Below are 23495 nucleotides of genomic sequence, written 5' to 3'. Positions count from 1 at the left end.
ATCAATGAGAACTACGCCAGCTTGGACAGGTACATTTTGATCTGGACCTGCCGGCGGTTGAGGAGGCCGGTAGCGGCGGTGATTGAGGCTGGCGGCGATTTTGTTGAATAATCTACTAATCATATACCTATTTTGCTTCCCAGTTTTTAAAATTCAATAAAATCTTTAAAATTGACGATTTTATGTTCATTTGTTTAAAAATTAGAATTTGTCCGGATTTATGTGCCGCACCCTGTATATAAATAACATATTTCTTATTTATTTATAGTAGAATTTTTGGGGAAAGTATTCAACTGTCACTAATTTATAAAATAAGGATGAAAACAGCCCGAAGATAAAAAATTACCAAAATTAAATTCAAGAGCTGAATCGCTATTTTTAAAAATAAAAGTCTCAAAATCAGAAAAAGGACAAAGGGCAGTTTTTGTTAATACGCAGCAATGAAACAACAAGTATAAATTTTAGTGAGTAAATGCAAAAGTCGGCAGCTGCTCATTCAGAAGCGCAGTTGGGGCTGAGAGTATCTGTAGCAAAATGCATTATTACGGCTGCAGCTATGGCTATAAAGCCTCCTGAAGGGACTAGAAATAGGTTAAGTCAAGTTAAGGTTAGATTTGCACTGCAGGGTTAGGTTAAGTCCTTGCAGGGTAAGAGCCAAGTGCAGGTTAGGATATGGCCCTGCATGGGGCTATAAACAAGAAAAATACTGGATTATTGCTATATCTATTCCAAGCTGGATGAATTTAAAAATTGAATATTTTCTAAAAAATACAAATTATTTTATCTATGGAAAGGCAACAATAAAAAGCTAGAATAATCAACTTAGCCTATTAAAGCAAGAAAACCCCATTTCTCCCATCTCTTTTGAAGAGATTTTCTTCCCCCCTTCCCTTTTTCTTTCCCGAAATCTATAAAACGTCACAGGAATCAAAAGTGACACAAAAGTAATGCAGTTTGGTCTTCGTCTGAAGTAATCGTATAGAGACATTTTGGGAGAGGAAACCACCATCTTCAAAGAAATGACCGAAAAAAAATTCCTGTCCCACAAAGTTCTTTTTACTTTTTCTTTAAAAAATTATAATAATTTGAGGTAGACTCACCCCCACCCAAAAAAAATCTTTATATTTAATTGCCCAGATCTCAAATCTTCATAACAAAAAAGAAAAACAATTTATCACATATAATGTATTTCATATATCAGGCTTTCAATAACAAAAAAGTATTTGTTAACAAAATAACAACTAAAAGAGTCCACACAGAAATATGCATATTCTTTGTAAATAAAATTATATTACAAAGAGTATACATATTGAACAGACTCTTTGTAACAAAATGAGATTCTCATGCACAACAACAACATAACACAACAAGTTCAGGTAAAAATATTCTTAAAAATTATGATTAATACAGTTTGTGTCAGATTAAAGAGTGTAAATTTTAAAAAGAGATTCTTGTGATCATTATTTGTAATTTCTTTAATGTAAAGCTCTTGAAGTAAAGATCTATAGAAGATAAAAATGCATGGTTATACTAAAAATAAAACATTCATAAATAGTTTTAAGATACATAGAACTGATCACAGGACACCCAGACAAAAAAGTCAAATTTACTGAAAAAAATATCTGAAAGAATTGAATAAAAGAATCTTGAGACAAAATGTAATTTTGCCTCTTAAAACTTTTAATTTTGTTTAATTTTGCTCAATCATTCTCCAAAGTTCACAGGGTGTATAGTAAAGTAGAATTAAAAAAAAAAATATTTACAGAAATTAAAATTCCAAAACATACATATGTAAAGAAAGTTTTTTTTGTTCAAAAAAAAGATTTTTTTGGTAAAGAAAACCTCCATTACATGATACAGCAGAAGGAAAGAAGATGGAAAACAATATTATATATATTTCCTCATTGGTTTAGCCAATGGAGGTGGAGACAGAGTTGACAATGTATCCCAGGATCTCCTCCAGACCAGCCAGGTAGTCAGTTACTGTTCTGAGCTGACCGTCAAGGATGGGGCACTTCATCAGGCAGGAGTCAGTACGGCCAAACCTGGAAAACGCATACAAGTTAGATTTTAGTTGTAATTATATCTTAAAGATAGAACAGAAGATGGACCTTATGGTATATCATTAAATTGAGTGAAAGAAAGACAGATGGATAGCAAAAAGATAGTTAGTGAGATAGATAAACTGACAGACAGACTAACAGAAAAGGACGGAGGGACAGACATACATGCTTACAAAGACGTACAGACAAATAAAAAGTAACATAGGCATGGTAGATAAGTATTAATTCAGACGGATAGACTAACAGACATACAAATAACATACTTGGCAGCTTTAGTGATTGCCTTCATCTCAATAGCATCTCCAAATTGTTCGGCAACAATGAAACTCACGGCAGCACTAAAAAAAAAATATGTTACACACATATCAATAATACAAAGTAGTACGATGTCTGTCCGTCTGTCTGTCCGTCCGTCCGTCCGTCCGTCTGAAGCTTAAGATCTCGGTAACCACTGAACCGATCGGATTCTACTCTTGAGGGTATATACCTATTGGTCCTGTGGTGGTTTTAAGCTATTTTCTTGGGGGGGGTGGGACACCCCTAACCCCCCCAAAAACAAAAAAATCCCCCCCCTTATTTTTTATTTTGCTCTGCTACAGTCTGCCGCAGGCTGCATTTTTTTTTTTTTTTTTTTTTTTGTAACCTTTGTGGAAGGTTACCACACTTTTTTTACCATCTCTAGGGGCAAAGCCCCTAGAGGCTAAGGGCGAAGCCGCTAGTCCAATTAAATAAAGTAGTAAGCTTTTTTTGTCTGTAGCGAAGGATCTAGCTAACTACTCAACCGTTTGGGTTCTTTTTTAAAAATAAGCTTCACATAGGTCATGTTATGGTTTTAGGCTATTTTATTTTTAAATTTAATTCTTGGGATGGTTTTAAGCTATCTTTCTAGCTTATACAGAGCCCCTGGATGGTACATATATATATATATATATATATATCCTATTATATTAAGTAATAAGCTTTTTTCTGTCTCGCTAACTAATGAACAGATATGGTTCTCCTTTACAGTAAAGCGTCTTTTTTCTTTTTTTTGCCCATCCATATCTCTTTGATTTTAGACCCCCTAGATGCTAATATAAAATTTACATAAAAATAAACATTTTCTGTAAAAAAATATATAAAAATACATCTATTTTTTTTTAAATGTTGAAATAATTTTTTGAATTAGTTTTGCAAAGTTTTTCTAAGAGTAGCTTTATTCCACAAAGTTGAAAGAAAAACTATGGCATATAAAAATATAAATGAAATTGGATTCCACAAAATCTTATTTTTTAAGAAGATTTTGGGTAAAATAATATTCTTAAGCAGCAAACCTACTCAAAATCACTTGACTACTTGACTTTTTCTGTCATTTCTATAATTATAAAAGATAGATGGTTAAATTTATCAGATCAATGTACATCTATTCAATTGGCTATCACTTATGTTTTTTGTTTTTTTTAATTGCTTGATATTTATAGGCTATTTACGGATGTTGACATCTTTGTTTTTTTATTTATTTCATTTTAACAGCTTATTTTTCATAGAGGCTGGGAATATCTTTAAAGTTCAAGAGGTTTCTACGGATATTTATAAGTGTAAAGTGCAGCTTTGATTCTCAATAATTAAAAAGTAGCCTCTATACTAAAACACTAAAAGTACAAAGTCATCTAAAAAGTACAATATTTAGAATTATATTAAACAGTCCTCGGCAATCCCTCATAAGTAATCTTTAATCTGCAGAGATTGACGTTTAATAACTTTAAAAATAATCTAAAACGACCAAGCTAATATTGCTTGATTCACTTCTACAAGAGATGCGATTGATAATGAAGATTTTTTTCTTTGAAATATATTTCGTTATGAAGCAGCAGTAGTTACTAATTTATAAATGTTATGGTTGAGATAGATTTATAACTGTTAAAGTGCTTTAAAAATAATGTCCAAACCTAATCATTATATTATCACCCCCCGAACGGGACTTAAATGTAGAATTATGCGCTACTGCTGAACCCTAGTATTTTACAACTACAGAAATAAAATTTAATTTTCTAAAATGTTTTTTTTTAAGTAAAATTATAATAAATTATTTTCTGCAGAAATAATGAGGGCGGCAGATAGGGATAAGCCAATGGAGATATATCATTTAACCCCCAATTATGACAAACAAAATTATCCAATTTCTAGCCTAAAATAATTGGTGAATAATTTGGATATTGTTACTTTGTATAATCCAATCAGGATTTCCCTTACCTACAAATAGAAGATCATGTATGAAAACTATGTATGGACAGGGTCGTTGGTGCCGGTAATACGCTGAAACCCCCCCACCCTCCCTACCATTAATTTAAAATAAATTGAAAATAAGAGGTGGGGAGGTAGGTTTTTTTCTATGCATAAACTCTGCAGTTTCCTAACCCAGCACCCAATATACCCTAACCTAACTTGATATAAAAACTATCCTTAATCCCTTATTTTTAATTTATTTTTTTAAAAAGGTGGGGGGCGGTATCAGTACTCAATCGACACTACCCTCTGTCTCTCTAGTAAGCATTCAATAGTACTTAAACTTCCAAAGGGTATATTTAAAGGAAAAAAATCAGATTCATTTATCATTTATTTTTCTATCCCTATATCACATTAGATAAATCCACCAAATTTATTTCTAAGGAAATCAATTCATTTCATTCAAATTTTAGAAAATACTGTTTCGCAATCATTACAAAATTATCCAAATTAAAGTTTTGTTTCCAAAAAGATGAATTTAAATGTATGCAGGAATAAGGTATAACTGTCAAGCGAAATATATCTTAAATAATTTTTGGTTTGCAGATAAAAAGGTCGTTATTGCTACTAAGAATTTTATTAACCAGTATGAGAGGATGAAAGTAGTAGTTTAAACAAGGATGACAACATCCATAAAAGCGAAGCACTGAAACGGTAGGACAAACGGACATGAACACTTATATAGTGTCAGAACTGAATAATCAGAATATATAAGTATAAGAGTCGAAGCTAAATTGTAAGTGAATTTGTTGAAAAACTGCTTTATACAGGATAATGTTTATGGACATACTTACATATTAAGGACTTGATTATAGAGTTGCTTCGCTTATAACATTGTACTTTGTTGTACTAGGAATCAGTATACCAAAAATCAGATCAATCGGATTATTAGATCACACAAAAATTTGTTGTTAAAAAAGTAAAAAAAACAACATGTTTAAATTGGACGTACGGACATTTTGGTAATGATTATAGAGTTGCTACGCTTTCTAAATCGTACCTAACTACTAAAGGAATCACCATGCAAAATTTGAAATCGATAGGACAATTCTAGCATGCCTAAATTAACGAAAAGAGCTATCCGTTACCGACGGACGTACGGACGGACCGACCCTAATTATAGAAAAGCTTCGCTTTTAAAAAAGAGGGTAAATAAGCAAAAAAAAAATTGTGAATGATCTTCTCATACTATTTGAATTCATAGAATACCTATTTACTTTGTGCATAAGACGTTAAAACGGAATTTCAATACTTTAAGTTTTTGTTAAGTTTATGTCCATAAAGTTAATTTTGATAAATTAGAATTTTTCAATATTGATGTGTAAAAACATAAAGAGTACTCACTTGGTGAGGGACATGAGAAGATAGGGGATACCCTCCATAGATAGATAGATAAAGAGTACTCACTTGGTGAGGGACATGAGAAGATAGGGGATACCCTCCATAGATAGATAGATAAAGAGTACTCACTTGGTGAGGGACATGAGAAGATAGGGGATACCCTCCATAGATAGATAGATAAAGAGTACTCACTTGGTGAGGGACATGAGAAGATAGGGGATACCCTCCATAGTCTCTCCAGTTCTGTAGCTCTCACACACAAATCTTTCTACACACCCGGGGTTTTCCTAAATAAACACATGGATAAATAGATAGATAGATAGATATATGATAGATAGATAGATAGATAGATAGATAGATAGATAGATAGATAGATAGATAGATAGATAGATAGATAGATAGATAGATAGATAGATAGATAGATAGATAGATAGATAGATAGATAGATAGATAGATAGATAGATAGATAGATAGATAGATAGATAGATAGATAGATAGATAGATAGATAGATAGATAGATAGATAGATAGATAGATAGATAGATAGATAGATAGATAGATAGATAGATAGATAGATAGATAGATAGATAGATAGATAGATAGATAGATAGATAGATAGATAGATAGATAGATAAATATATAGGTTGACTTCAGGATAGAATTGATAAAATAGATGGATAGATTGTTAGAATAGATTTATAGATTGATAGAATAAATGGTTATATTGATAAATGGATCGATACATCAATATAATAGATGAATAGAACAGATGGATAGATTGATAGATTAGATGGGCAGATTTAAAAAATAGACAGATAGATTGATAGATTAGATGGTTAAATTGATAGTATAGATGGATAGATTGATAGTATAGATAGATTGATAGTATAAATGGATAGATTTATAGATTAATATAAAAGATGGATAGATTGGCAGAATAGATAAAAATAGATTTATGAAATATATGGATAGATTGACAGAATAGATTGAAAGACAAATGGATACCTTAGCCTTCGCATGAGCCCATGATGTAACACTGTCGATAATTCTTGCCTGAGCCTCACGTCCCAACAGTCTGAAACACATGAATTATAGAATAGTTGCGCTAGTTTTAGTTAATATATGAACAGTGAACACGTTTAAAAGTTAAGGCTTTAAATTAAGCTCTTTATATCGCATATAAAGAATGACGCAATACAATACAAATGGCCAATACAAAGACTAAATTACCAATTGCAGGCCAGTATACATTTCAATATGTATGACGTTTACAAAAACATATATATATATATATTTGTTCAAGTGGCTACGTTTACAAAGAAAACCAATCACAGATTTTAATCAATAATAGTTATTTCTCGCATCGTATTATAAACGGCTTTCCGCGGATATAAAATGTACAATTAAAAGATTAAAACCAGTTTTTTAGCCCCAAGATGCCGAAGGCCCGGGCTAAAAAAGTGGTTTTAATCTTATAATTGTACATTTTTATATTCGTAGAAAGCTGGATATAATACGATGCTAGACATAGTTTTTTTCGTATGGATGAGAACCGGTTCCTATTCAACGGATTCGAATGAATACGAGAAAAAAAATATTAATTAATTCCATCAGAATATTAATATCTTACTTCTAATAGCATCCTGATAAAAATCTAATTTACGTCAATATTCAAGATCTATTGATCTTTATTTCTGGAATATTAATACTAATATTTTTTATTTCTTTTAAATCAACAAACAAGAACAATCAAATGATAAGTTTCGCAGCTAGAAAAGTGAAAATAGTTGGTAACTCTCAATTTTTTTCTTATTATTTTATGATAGACAGACAACCATACACAGAAGACAGACAAACAGACACATAGACAGTTAGATAGGAAGATAAACAGACAGACAGAAAGAAGGGCAGAAATATAGACAGACAGACAGATATACTGACAGACTAACAGATAGGTAGACAGATAGACAGATGATAGACAGATAGTTCGATTTTTTGCTTTTTTTATTTGAAAAGGTGGCACCAAACAGCCATAAAACTACCCTGGATTAAACTTAAACTTTCATCAAAAATGTGTAACAACATACACGAACAAACAACTTACTACTTCATAATAAACTTCGGCTTCGATGTAATTATACCTTTAGGGGCTTTGCCCCAAGAGGTATAATTACATCTTCTATTACCTACTCAGCAGAAAAAATGCGAATGGATCGCAAATTTGCGATTAAATAAGAAATTCGCAAAATTCGTAAAAAAAAAACGGGGGGGGGGATTTTTGTTTTTTGGGGGGGATTGGGGGTGTCCCCCCCCCCAAGAAAATAGTCTAAAACCACCACAGGACCAGTAGGTATATTCCCTGAAGAGTAGAATCCGATCAGTTCAGTGGTTACCGAGATCTTAAGGGACAGACGGACGGACGTACAGACATCATTCTACTTTGTTTTATAGATAATATTGCAAGGCTATTTATGACACAATTGTCCTTGTTTTCCCAAGAATTGCGCAAAAGAAAGTAAAGCATGAAAAAAAAGATAAAGGCATAAATAACAAAAGCATCCGCCAAGAGTTTATTCCAAATAATGTACAACTTATATTTGGTGTCAAACATATGAAAGAATAGCCAGATCTTTATCAAACTTTGCACTTTTGTCCACAAATTCATATCGCAAAGCTGAAAATATTTTATTAGGTATACATTTAGCATTTTTGCTATTTTTGACTTAATTATGAGCTATATTGATATTAAGTTTATGAATTTATAATTAAAGATATTTAAGCCATAACAAATTTAATAAGCCTTTTTTTCTTTTGCTATAAATCTTTAATCTTTATGGTATAAATAAACTGTACAATTAAAAAAAATGGCGACCTAATTCTAATGTGCAATGTGAATGACAAAGGGTCACTGAGTTCGTGCTTTAGTGTCATCAACCAATAGATATATTAGTTTAGAGCGCTTTAGTTAAATCAAACTATAGATGTGTTGGTTTAGAGTTAGAGTATCCTTATAATAAAGTAACAGGATGTGAGTTGGTCTGTGTGTCTGTACCGAAGGATCTCGCTAATTGCTGAACTGATCGGTTTCTCTTTAACAGGGAAGATTCTCTTAGGTCCAGGGAAGGTTTATAACTATTTTGGGGGAAGGTACCACCACCCTCCATCACAAAAAAAGAAAAAAAAATTAAATATTTGAGAGACTTGAAAGCAACACTTAGAAGTATCGTAGAGACTTGAACAAAAAAACATTTAAAGTGCCACTAGAGGCCTCTAGGGGCGTAGCCGCTAGTTCATAATAAAGATGCTGTGGTTTCATCAAACTATAGATATATGAGTTTAGAGGGACAATATTACTAATAATAGTACTAGTAATAAGTTATCCAACTATAGATATATGAGTGTAGAGGGACAATATTACTAATGATAGTACTTATATGTTATCCAACTATAGATATATGAGTTTAGAGGGACAATATTACTAATAATAGTACTAGTAATAAGTTATCCAACAATAGATATATGAGTGTAGAGGGACAATATTACTAATGATAGTACTTATATGTTATCCAACTATAGATATATGAGTTTAGAGGGACAATATTACTAATAATAGTACTAGTAATAAGTTATCCAACTATAGATATATGAGTGTAGAGGGACAATATTACTAATAATAGTACTAGTAATATATTATCAAACTATAGATATATTAGTTTAGAGGGACAATATTACTAATAATAGTACTAGTAATAAGTTATCCAACTATAGATATATGAGTGTAGAGGGACAATATTACTAATAATAGTACTAGTAATAAGTTATCCAACTATAGATATATGAGTGTAGAGGGACAATATTACTAATGATAGTACTAGTAATAAGTTATCCAACTATAGATATATGAGTGTAGAGGGACAATATTACTAATAATAGTACTAGTAATAAGTTATCCAACTATAGATATATGAGTGTAGAGGGACAATATTACTAATAATAGTACTAGTAATAAGTTATCCAACTATAGATATATGAGTGTAGAGGGACAATATTACTAATGATAGTACTAGTAATAAGTTATCCAACTATAGATATATGAGTGTAGAGGGACAATATTACTAATAATAGTACTAGTAATATATTATCCAACTATAGATATATTAGTTTAGAGGGACAATATTCTTAAAAATAGTACTAGTAATAAGTTATCCAACTATAGATATATTAGTTTGGAGGGTCAGAATCTAAAATAATAGTGCTTTAGTTTAATAATATACAATATACAATAAATAGATATATTAGTTTAGTGAATTAAGACATAGATTATAGTACCACATTTGTCTATCCTGTTTAATTTTTAAATTTTTACCTTTTTTATGAAATTTTTGATAGATTTGTTTTGTCATTTGACATTACTCCTTTTTATGTTTAGATTCAAAACTCAAAGCATTTTTTATCTTTTTTTGTAAATATTTATTTAAGTATTAAACAAGACTGTTTGAAAAGAGATTGCTCCAATCCTATAACAGTAGAACCATCAAAAACACCAGTTAATGTCTTTCTAATTCATTTATTTAACTTTAGTGTTCATCTGTTCATCTAATCTATTATTATTGCTTAGCTACATAATTGTCTTTGTTTTTTTTTGTATTTTTATCCCTGCAGGGATACCATTGAAATTTGTTTCATAAGCATTCCTAACCTATTTTGTAACCTATGATTTCACACCAGCTGAATACATATAGGTTGGGCATTCACATCCACATATTATCACATGCGCATTACATGTGTTTTCCATTTTTTGAAAGACACAATCCTTATAAAGAAGGAACATGATGTCTCTATAGGGTTGGGCTGGATACTTTTTTGTGCTGAATATCGGATATCCGGTATACGGATAGTTTCAATATCTGGTATCCGGCCGGATATCTGGCAAAGGCTCGATGTCCGGCAAATTACCGGATATCAGGCATTAAAAATCAGCCGGATATCCGGCCCAACCCTAGTCTTTGAGTCTGTCTGTATTGTATGATCTTGCTATCCGCTGGACCGATATGATTCTCCTTTACAGTGTAGCTTTGCATGGGTCCTGGGATGTTTTATAACTAATTTAGGTAGGGGGAGGGGGGGGGGGGGAGTACCGCCAACATCCTAAGAGAAATTGCCCCTAGAAAAAAATGACCACTCCCCCCAAAAAAATATTTTCTTTACTTTTCTTTCAATTGAAAGGGGGGTATGGGTTAAACCACCTCCACCAACCCACCCTAGGGAAGGAAAAGTGTAGGTTATGTAACAAAAGAATGCAGTTCTGATAGATTCATTTAGTTTGCATGTGTGAAAGTGAAGGAACACCAAGGAAAAGACAGAATTAAATTCATGACAACACAATTATATGCCACCATGTTTCTTAGGAGTAAACTGTCTATTTTTAAATGATGATAATTTTTGAAAAATTTATAAAAATAAAGTAAGACAAGAAAGGTTATGGCAGGAAATTTTCCATATCTTTTTATTATAATGGAAATCTCAATGAGTTGAAATCTTAAGCTTGTGACTACAAACCTTTACTACTTTATATAATAGGATGTAAACCCTAATATTGTAGTGTTAGTGTACTTTTTATATTTCCACATCAATATGAGAAAAGAAAATGACCGAACAAAATACGAAAAAATACTTTAAATAGAGAGGATCAAAAATTATGGGATTCTCCTTCGATTTTAAGTGATCATCCAGAACATCTACGGGACACGATACTCTAACACCCACGGATATTAGGTTAGGTAACATCTAACAGACAACCAACCGTTTGCTTGCACTACCTTTGTCTAAAATTCCTTACTGTGCATGGTAGAAAGTTACGCCTGTTTAAGGGCCAAGGCATTCCACCTACAATTTTATTATAGTGTAGATAGAGAGGCAGTTTTAATTTTAATGTCTCTAGTATACGAGGCTACTAACAAGTTAAGTTTACCTGTCAAACAAAGATTCTTCGGGGTTTACCAAGTCTCCCTGACGATTTCTGAAAGATAAACAAATATTAAATATAAAAAAGCACAAAATTATTATTATTTATAACTAACTTTGCTTTAGTCTGTCCGTTTGTCAGTCAGTCTGATATAGTCATAAAGAAAATCAAAGTTAGATTTGCAAATTGACTAATTTAAACAATAAGGTCTAATTTAATTATGATATCACATTATATTCAATGCATATATTTGAAGATATTCTATTTAAAAATGTTCTAATTAAAATAGTTAAAAATATTTTTTTCTTGACTAAAAAAAAGGCATAAAATAATACAGTTAAATTTAAAATAGAGTACGCCAAGTTACCCCATGCTTGAAATTATTATCAATTCCTTATTATCAGGGATACAGGGATAGAACAATGGATAATAATTTACAAATCTTCCTTTAGTACGCGATAAAATTAGCGAATCTAAAAAAAATTAATTTAACCAACATTGCCCTCTTCATCGCTGCTTCTTAAATATTTAAAATATAATAGTTATTTCTTGCATCGTATTATAAACGGCTTTCCGCGGATATAGAATGTACAATTATAAGATAAAAACCAGTTTTTTTAGCCCCGAGGTGCCGAAGGCACCGGCTAAAAAAACTGGTTTTAATCTTATGATTGTACATTTCTATATTCGTAGAAAACTGGATATAATACGATGCTAGACATAGTTTTTTCGTATGGATGAGAACCGGTTCCTATCCACCGGATTCGAATGAATACGAGAAAAGAAATTATTATGGTATTTTCTTACAAGATGGTATTGAGAAAAAAGAACCCAAACGAAAAGAAGGACAGGATTTATTAAATATATTTCAAAGGAATATATATGTGCTTTAGTTAATTATGAAAATAAATTATTATTTGTTTCATCTCTGTATCTCGTAATTAAAGTATTTGATGATGTTATTATTATATAATTGCCTATGAACCATTAAACATGCAATAATCTTAAAATTAACCAAATAATAATAATTATCATAAAGTTATATTATGATATTAAGTTATTAAGTGTTCTTCCTTTATTTTTATCTCATTATGTTTCTATATTTAATTTTGATTAATTTTTATTTTATAGCTGTTTAATAAAGTTAAGTCTCATATTCTTTATATATGCGCACTAAAATCTCAACTATTGCAAACAATCAACTCTTTGATTTCACGACCTTTGTTTGAAAGTTCTAACTGTGCATGGCATTGAATTATGCCTGTTTCAGGTCTGGCATAGTTGAAGAAGGTTCAACTTTTTACATCTTAAGTTATGTCGCAGTCTTTGCCTTGATTCGAACACATCACTTACTAAACGACGAGCTATATATTACACTACAGTCTAACTATCTTATATCTATTTTCTATCTATCTAACTATCTAGAGTCTAACTATTTTATATCTATTTTCTATCTGACTATCTACAGTCTAACTATCTTATATCTATTTTCTATCTGACTATCTACAGTCTAACTATCTTATATCTATTTTCTATCTAACTATCTACAGTCTAACTATCTTATATCTATTTTCTATCTAACTATCTACAGTCTAACTATCTTATATCTATTTTCTATCTAACTATCTACAGTCTAACTATCTTATATCTATTTTCTATCTAACTATCTACAGTCTAACTATCTTATATCTATTTTCTATCTGACTATCTATGTCTGTTTATCAATTCAGTGGACCGAACCGATCACGTTTCTAATTTATTAAAAACAAAGCCACTCTGCAAATAACTTTCTAGTTTTCATAATATAAACGGAAGTCAAAGATTTATATCAATATTTGATAAAATTTTGCTTTTCTTTTTATTATACTAGCGGCTACGCCCCTAGAAGCCTCTAGGGACACTTAAAATTTTAAATTTGAGTTTCAAAAGAGTAAAAAAATATATTTTTTTTGGGGGGGGGGGATGGGGGTGAAGAAACCCTCCCCAAATAGTTTAAAACCTTCCCAGGACCTATAAAAAGCTTAATTGTAAAGGAGAACAATATCGGTTCAGCGGTTAGCGAGATCCATCAGGACAGACAAAAACCGCTTACTACTTTATATAATAGGATAAAATATTAGTTTCGTGTCAATTTTCGTTCAGTTGCTCTACCAAAAAATTGTACTTTTTCATAACTTGATTATCAAAGTGGATCTATGTGGTATTTATAGGATTCTAGTAGTAATGAAAAATATATTAATAACATCAATATGGCGACAGTTAAAGGCTTCTACAGTGAATAGATTATCCATAAAAATGCTGCACTTGTAATGTCAAGTCTTATTCTTGTTTATGATCTGAAATGAAGCACAGCATAAGCATCTGAATTATTGTTCTAAAGATCAATTTCATTTTATTTGCGTAAAAACATTTGTGCACCAGACCAAATATCTAAATGCTCCAAATTTACGGCGAAATTTTAAAGGATTTTTAAAAAATGGAGAACTTGTATTTATATAAAAAAACTTTGCTGCTATTAAGTCATAATCGCTACAATCTTTAAACAGGAAACTAACATTTAAAAGTCTAAAATTTCGATATTTTTTACATAGTGTCAGATCTTAAATTTAATCAATTAAAACTTGATGGTTTTAAACTTTTATTAGTGGATTTTTTTTTGGATCCTTTATACTTCAAAACATATTTGTTCTTTTGAACTTAACATAACATTTTTTTTCCATCTTATAATATTTTATTAATATATTGTTCAATAAAAAAAATTTTAAAATATTATTTCAAAAAAGTCTATTTTTAGCATATGGCACAATAACAAAATATTTATTTAAAACAAATCAATAATTTCAATTTATGTCAAATGAAAATATTTATTTGTTTATTTCAATTTTAGATTTGTTTATTCCGTTAAATATTTATTGTCATTACGTCACAAATCATTAATATTGACAATGATTATGTTATACTAAGTACAGGTTGACTCACAAAAAAAATTTTAGTTTATTTTCTTAGTTTTTGACTGGGGCAACGCATATATTTTACGGTAAAAAAATCATTAGTATTATCCTGTCTTTAGATAAATTAATTTTACTTAATTGATTGTTAATTTATGTAACTTTAGCCAACTTTGTTTTGGGTCACCCTTTAAATATAATTTTTCTTGCAAATTATGTATGGGTCACCCTGTAAAATTGTGGAGTATTGTATGACCCAGTGTTTAGAGGTAAAATATTGCACAATAGTATAATCCATGTATTTCAGGGGAAAAGGGTTAATTCTAGCTAAGTTTTGGAAGCCTAAATTTTTTTCTTTGTGGTTATGTCTAATTGCTAAAAAAATATAATTGAAAATGCTTTCCAGAATGGATTCGAAACCAATTAATGTCCCACAGGATTAGAACTTGTTGTATGCCATACATAAAAATTATGTATCGCATCGTATTATATCCATTTTGTACGAATACTGGTTTTAATCTTAAAATTTTCATTTTATATCATCGGAAAGCTGTCTATAATATGGTGTGATACATGAATTCGCTGAAAATATCGTAAGCTTTTCAATAAATATATTTTTTTATACAAAGGCATACAATTCTTATCACTTTCTCCCTGCTTTAAATTGTTGAGTATTGATGTGTAGAATTATATGAAAATTTTATATGCATGGTTAGGCAAAGGCTAATTCAAATTCAGTAAAAGTATAAAGGACGATAATTTAACCTTAACCCAATTCTTAGGTATTAGATAAATTTGATATAATCTTCAAATTTAGGTGGTTTTTTTTCTAGGGTCGATTTCTCTTGGGAGGGTTAGGGTGCTTTATAAACCTTCTCTGGACCTATAAGAAGCTTCACTGTAAAATAGAACTATATAGGTTCAGTGGATAGCGAGATCCTTCCATACATACAGACACAAAGAGAGACAGACACACATCATGATACTTTTACATAAGTATTATCCAACATCGATCATTACAGGAATTGAGTATCCTATCTTCATTGCAAAACGCTGTTCTAATAATGCATTTCAAAAAAATAGCCTTTATGTAAAATCACAATTTTATAACCTTATTTCCTTTATCCGACCAAAATTTTCTATCAGACTCCATAATCCAGTTTGGAATTCAAATTTAAAATGAAGAAACACGGATACAAATAATTAGAAAGTTTTAAAATCAAAGCTTTTCTTCGTTTAGAGAATTTGTCATTGCGTCCGATAGATAGATATCAAGCGAGTGTTGCAAGGCTTTTGTAAATATTTGAGAATGTTGATTATTTAGCTAATTTGGCGCAGAGTCTTGACATGAGATTTCAATTTTATAATGTAGATTACTCGGACGATATTAAAACAAACTATATTGACTAAAAATGAAAAAATATTAACTACCATTAGATGGTTAATAGTTATTCCTCGCATCGTATTATAAACGGCTTTCCGCGGATATAGAATGTACAATTATGAGATTAAAACTATTATTTTTTAACCCCGAGATGTCGAAGGCACGGGCTAAAAAACTGGTTTTAATCTTATGATTGTACATTTTTATTTTTGTAGAAAACTGGATATAATACGATGCTAGACATAGTTTTTTCGTATGGATGAGAACCGGTTCCTATCCACCGGATTCGAATGAATACGAGAAAACAGATTAAAATACTGAAAATCTGTCACTGCTGATCATCAATGTTATCTCGAATGTCCCAGAAAGATTTGAAGAAAATTTTTGGAATTTCCATAAAATTTTGAATAATTTAGATTTGGTTTTAGAATGTATAATTTCTCGATTTATAACAATTATTAGATATTGGATATTCATCATAACAAGGACAATCACGTCCTTATCTAAGTAGCGTGGCATGAAAAGCCAAAAATCTATAATACAAAGAAGGACGATGTCTGTCTGATTGTCTGAAGCTTAAGATCTCGGTAACCGCTGAACCGATTAGGCTCTTTAAAATGCATAATTCTATTTAAAGAATTTATGTTTTAGAAATTTTTAAGAAAATAAAGCTGTATTTTACAAAAAGGTGTTTGACTGTAACTGTCACACTCTTCTAAAGAGATGCTACGGTATCAAAATTAAGATTTTGCTAAGTTTGTAGTTATTATAACCTTCACTTTAATGTTTATGCATTACAGTCAATTTTACACAAGAAAATTTGAAGCAAAATAATACAAAATAAATAAACTCTTTGGAATAAATATTATAACAAAGAGAAAATTCTTAATTTTGAAGCAAAGAATATAATGCTAAATTTTGATTGGCGGAAATGTTAAAGGAAAAGATATTTTGTTTACTGCATGTAAGCCACAACTTCTGTAATTCTGTGTTTAGAAGTACTAGAAGTATTATTAAGCTTAAGATTATGTGGTTTGGTGTTTCTTAAAAACTGCGAAGTTTTGCCGCATAATAGCAAAAAACTTCATAAAAAAGCAAAAATGTTTTTTAATTTGTTTAAAAGTAGCGCATCAAAGAGATAAGGGAAAACAGAACTTTAAAAGAGTAAATAACTTTGCTTTCCAAGACAACTTTTTAGTAGGTATTGTAAATAAATCATATAAGGACACAATTGGTACGCAGCTTTTTTCAATTTACTTCAATACTACAACAGTATGACGTATGTAAAGCAGCTTATAGTGCCTATAAAAATGACGTCATACAATATGATCAATGACAGTGCTATATACATTCTACATTTGGTCTATTACAATTGTGTGACGTCATTTTTATAGGCACTACAAGCTGCTTCATCGTTTGTACAAACACAAGGAATGGAGTAGCTGCGCTGTCAGATATAGGCTAGCAATTTTCTTCATTTGCTTATATGTATTATTGTATAAACACCTCTAGATGTGGTTTTCTTTATATGACAATTATACATCTTATAATTGTTTACATTTTAACAAGCTATATTTCACCCCCCCCCCCCCCCCTCCGAGCTAAATAGATTGTATTTAGTATTGAGAAATCAAACTAGATTTAAGATTTAATTTAAGTAATAACTCATAAGATGTAAATTAGCATTGGAGTTTAAATCATATTGCTACCCAAAGTTTCATAAACACGTTCATTCATTTGTTGGCTTTATTCATTAAACATTTCAAACTAGCAGTGTTCAAACATTTCCACCAATAATTTGATCTACTTTCATCAGCAGTGCACACAATCTGACGGATTGACCTACTGACAGACAGACTCTATTTATAGAGTAGATTAGCAACTCAACAGTAAGGCTTAACAATTAGCTTATTAGGATAATTAGTCATGTTAAAAATAATTGTCTGTTAAAAGAGAAAGTGTAAAAATTAAGAATAATAGACAATAAACCTATTCTTTACTTTTTATGATCTTTTATGAAAAAAGTTATGGTTGAAATCAAATTTAAAAAAAAAACTATAATGTCCATAAGTAGCGCAGTAAACATAAATGTTTAAAAGAAAAAGTACAGTAAATAGAAATACAGATATTTGAGAAACATTAAAATGGGAAAATATATGGGAAAGTTTGTATTTTGTTGCAAGGATGATATAGCCGTTTAAATTACACGACGATGATATAACTTGACCCTAGTAGTTAATTATCGAGTAGCTGCACTTTCTAAACAAATAGCTATTGTTGTTTTTATTACATAAAAGAAACAATACTTTTTTATGTATTATCTGTAAAATTTCATTTTAAAAAAAGGAATTTTTTATCTCACTAAAAACGAGAATTAAGCAACTAAAAAAACAAACAAGAAAACTTTATATAAAAGTAACAGGATACATGTATATCTATCTGTGCGTTTGTCGGTCTGTACCGAAGATTCTCGCAAACCGCTAACCGTTATGTTTTTTTTTACTTTTTCTTTTTAAAATTTAGATTTGAAATAAGGGGGGGGGGGGGCATGAGACATCTAAACGCCCATTTCTTTGTTTTTTTGGTTAATATCTGTAAAAAATCATATTGTACATAAATTCACTATTAAAATTCGACGCAATTCTTTGTTAAAAAAAGTAAATATTATAACCACTAAATACACTTTTAGTGGTAAGTGGTTGGTTGTCAATTCAAAAGAATAATGTTTTCTAGAAAGAAAACATGTCTTTATTGTTGTTCGAAGCGTAAATACTCCATAATAGGGACATGTTATTCATTCCATACTGATAATTGACAAAATAAACTTTGCTTGCAAAGATATGTATGATGCATTAAATTTGAACAGTACAAATATCAAAAACCCCAAAAAAACTTCCCACTTATACTAAAGTAACAGGATGTCTGTGTGTCTGTGTGTTTGTGTGTTTGTTTGTACCGAAGGATCTCGCTAACCGCTGAACCGATCGGGTTCTCCTTAACAGGGTAGCTTCTCATAGGTCCCGGGAAGGTTTATAACTATTTTCTTGGGGGGTGGGACACACCCAACCCCCCCAAAAAATGAAAAATCCCCCCCCCAAAAAAAAAATATAAAAGAAGAAATTGGGTGATCAAATTCGACTCTCCCCTCCTCAAGTGCCCCTAGAGGACTCTAGGGGGCGTAGCCGCTAGTATGTAATATTGCAAGATTGAGTTATTATCCATTGCCAAACCCCCGTAACTTTCATGCAGATAACAAAATGACTTATTCTCAGGAAGATAAAGATTATATTAATTCATAACACCATCTAAAACTATTAAGAAATAAATTCACATGAGAATTTTAGGGAGGATTAATTCAAAATCCATTGTCCCATTCCTGCGTAAGTTGATGTTTGCATAATACTTATGACGACCTTCATAATAATTCTACACCAGATTTAGGCAATTTTAAAAAATAGGATAATTATTCTCAAAAACAAGAACTATAATGTCCATAAGCAGTGAAAAATTAGGTAAATTAAATTTTTAAATGGTGTCATAGTAATAAAATCCAGAAAGTTTATTAATTAAGAATAGAATAAATAACAAATTTGGATAAACCTTCAATTTTATTTTTGGATACCTTCCTATTTTTATTTTTAGAAATATGATTATGTATGTTTCAAGTTCTGAATTATGTAAATTTTTCACTGTTTTTTTTCTGTTGGAATTTCTTATTCTACCTCTAATTATACATAAAAATTTAACATTATCTTGTAATTAATGTAAAATTATAAGCACACAAATTACAGAAACAATCCTTTTATTTTGCCATTGGACTATCCGCCTCCTCCACTCTTCCACTTAAATTTACATTTAGTAAAAGAGATAGCTATGTATGTACGATGGATGTTAAATCACACCCCCCACCCCCTTCTAAAAAGTGCATGAAATCCTGCCTCTACAAATTTTGAATATTAAAATGGAAATTGTAGATACTAAATATTAATTCTAACCAAGTTGTCCTTCCCATTTAAGCCTTTTAGTAATAAATTTATAAAAGGTGGATGGGAGATTTACAAAGTGGAAAATAAGAGATATTGACAAAGTACTCATTAAATAGGCTGAGCCATATGGCTCTCCTTTATCACCACACTTTTTATTAGTCCCAGAAATGTTTTTAAAGTATTTTTGGGGGAGGTACAACAACCCTTTCAAGAGAAAAAGTCCCTTTTTTTTTTACAATTTGTCTCACTTAGGGTTTGTTGCTTCGCATTTCTGGGCATAAACTTTTTTTTTGTCGCCTGATAGGTTAGGTTGATTAAATTGAGGGGATTACAAAGACAATGGGGTTAGAGACTAGAGTCACGTTAAAAAGTTTTAATATTACTTCATAATGCTAAATATTTCTGAGTAAATGAATTTGAAATATCAAAATATATTTTAAGATAGATTTGATATAATTTAAGATATTTAACTCAAGAAAAATTAAAAATAAAAATATAAAAATTCTTCAAATATTTAGAAATATGAACTGGAAAAATTTGAATAAGAATATTTTATCTAATTCTTGGATAAAATTTATGTTTTTGATCTAAGAAAATATTACAAAATGTTTGAAATAAAATATTATCTTAAATATCCATTTAATATCCATAAAAATTCATTACTTGGTATATATGCTGCAAGTCTAATTAAAAGATAAAGGTACACACTACACTACACATATGTAGAGCCTTGCTACTAAAGACCTAATTACAAAAGACCTAAAAACAAAATTCCTTATCCTACAAAAGACTTAATCTTAAGAGTTATATAAAAAAATCTTAACCTAACCTTTTTGTGGGATCAGGTTTTATGTCATTTAGGTCTTTGTAAATAGACATTTTGTTGGATTATGTCTTTTGGTAAGATTAGGTCTTTTGTCGCAACGCCAAATAAAGGGATAAGGCTGAAAAGAAACACCCTTCAATTTTATCTAGAATTTAATATTTCTTGAATCAAGTTGGTATGTTGATTACTCATCAATTCAAGGATATAATCACACAAACATGACAAACCAATAACTCTCAAAAACAAGGTCATTACGTCATCAAAATTCTTTAAATCAAAGTTGTGTTATAACTGAGGGAATAACAAATTTTGGAAGTGCATACGATGCTATACATAATTTTTTTTTATATGGATGAGAACTGGTTCTAATCCACCGGATATTAATCGGTTTCGAATGAATATGAGAAAATTATCTAATGTTTTTTTGCTGTTGTTGGCAAATTTAATAAGTAAACTAAGCTATGTAAGATGATGCAAAGTTTATTAATCTTATGTTTTATGAGAAATTTTCAAAATATTGGAAACTAGGGTGGTAAAGGATACTGCAACTTTTGATATTATTATGTCCCTTGCTCTTACTGGAGAAATAATTTAGATATTGAGAAAATAAACTGGGATGCTGCAACTTTTTATATAAAAAGTTAATAAATACAACAACCAAAGCAGAGCATGCTTAATGATGAAAGTTGACAGAATACGGGAAGGCAATCAATCCAAATATGACCCAAAAAATGAAAAAAAAATCATTGACAATATGTAAAAAAGAAGCATAGCAATTAAACAATTGTGGCATAAATGAATATTAAATAATTTAAATGAATATAACTAAACTGTGGTCCAAAACATGTGTAAAAGTGCATTATTGTTATGGGAATCTTAACTGTAACTATTTATGCATAATTTTAAATAGCAGCAAAGTCAGAGCAATTTTTATCCGTTCTGACATAATGCATTTATATTCTTGTTAAAGACTAGCATAACACAAAATTGACAAAAATACACCCTTTTTGTCAAAAACACAGTGGTTGTAATTTTGCCAGTGGTAAAAGTGGCAACACCCCGACTAGCTATGTTACAGAAAAGACAAAATTTGACAGAATTAGAAGGCTAAAGGAAAAAAACAGGCATTAATCCTTACTTGCTCTCAACTTCATTCATATTCATATTCTGATTGTTATTATTATTATCATTGTTGTTGTTATTGTTGTTGTTGTTGTTATTATTGCTGTTGACAGCAGCAATGATGTTGACAACAGTGTTGAGCAGCGCCATCACAAATGATAGGAATGCCAGCTGGGAGTCGGCGTCCCTTTTGCTAAGGCTGTGGACCATTAGTTTGGGGTTAAGAGTAAAGCTGCTATCTTGAAATTCAGTATCTGCTAATAACCTATGTTAATATCATAAACATTATATTCTTGCAAAAATTCTTTTTGTATCATGAAGGAGCACATAGGAATTTTTTATGACTCTTAAAAAAAATTAACTTTGAAAAAATACATTTTATAAAAACTTTTTAGAACTTATTTTGGGTGTTGATGAAATATGAATTTTTAATGGATTTATCTGTTGTAAAATTTTCAATAGACTTGATATATATAAGCTTGAATAGCAGAGGAAATAACTTTTCCTCTGTTTTGAAAACTACATGAAATTTTAACATTAAGGAAGTGATTGTAATTTTCATTTTGTCAATAATCGTGATCACTAAATTTGTACCCATGACTTTACATTTCAAACTTGGGATCTATTATTTTTGTTTGTAAAAAAAAATGTGAGTACCGATTTTTCGGATCTTGGACAAAGTAGCTTCGGACAAAGTAGCTTCGGACAAAGTAGCTTCGGACAAAGTAGCTTCAGGACAAAGTAGCTTCCGGACAAAGTAGCTTCCGGACATTTACTTAAGAAAAGTAGCTTCTAATAGTAATAAAGGTTATGGCCGCAGTGCTCGGCCCCCTGGCCTGCCTAGCCGCGGGCGCTCGGCCCCCTTGCCTATAACCTAACCTAACCTAACCTATGTAAGAATGTTTAATGTACATTAACTTCTAATTTTATTGAAAGCAAACAAAACTTTAACAATTTTAACAAAAAGTGGATCGTGGATTTTACTAAAAAGGGTTCGGCGATTTTTTTTTTATAATTTTTAATTCGTTTTAACATTTTTTTTAATTTTTACAATTTCTGTCCGCCTTTCTGTCTGTCTGTCTGTCATTTTGTCTGTCTATTTGTCTGTCTTTATGTCTGTCTTTATGCCTTTTTCTATGTCTCTCTTTCTGTGTAGACATTTCTTAAGTAAAACGTCCTAAAATTTTTCAAAAGTTAATAAATAAAAAAATCTTCCAAATTTAAGGATAAAATCCACCACTGCTGTTAAAAAAGTTGAACAATAAAATCCAATATGGCGATAAAACACACAGGGACGAAATTCAAAACCGAAATTTGTTTCTTGAATAAATTTGTCTACAGGGTGAAATTTGAAAATCCGTCCGACAGTTGTCCCAAAGTCTGTGTTGGCTACCCAACGGCATGGTTTCGAACCCGATACAACCTTGCATTAAAAATATCGACCCTTACCTCACACTTAATAAATGTGATATCACTTGAAAAGTTTTTAGGGGGTTTTACTTAAAAGATGTCGCATTAGGAGGTTTGTCATTTAGGAGGTTTTTTCTATTTTTCTAAGGAAGCTACTTTTCTTAAGTAAATGTCCGGAAGCTACTT

General features: G+C 30.6%; 1 protein-coding gene across 1 annotated transcript in view; it reads right to left on the bottom strand.

The window, feature by feature from the left end:
• Positions 1-1170: 1170 nt before the first annotated feature.
• The window catches only part of LOC145319721 (uncharacterized), a 38695-nt gene continuing 16370 nt past the window's right edge, over positions 1171-23495 (bottom strand). The window contains exons 3-7 of the mRNA XM_080162031.1: positions 11640-11687; positions 6674-6743; positions 5862-5956; positions 2327-2401; positions 1171-2045 (exon numbers count right to left, since the gene is read on the bottom strand). Of these exons, the coding sequence (XP_080018157.1) occupies positions 1910-2045; positions 2327-2401; positions 5862-5956; positions 6674-6743; positions 11640-11687 (424 nt within the window). The 3' untranslated portion in view covers positions 1171-1909. The remainder of the gene's footprint in view (positions 2046-2326; positions 2402-5861; positions 5957-6673; positions 6744-11639; positions 11688-23495) is intronic.

Source organism: Acartia tonsa, chromosome 5 (genome assembly GCF_053477335.1).
Source record: "Acartia tonsa isolate MP-2025a chromosome 5, ASM5347733v1, whole genome shotgun sequence".
Classification (NCBI taxonomy): domain Eukaryota; kingdom Metazoa; phylum Arthropoda; class Copepoda; order Calanoida; family Acartiidae; genus Acartia; species Acartia tonsa.
The sequence above is the reverse complement of the archived record's forward strand: the minus strand, read 5'-3'. Positions and strand labels throughout refer to the sequence as shown.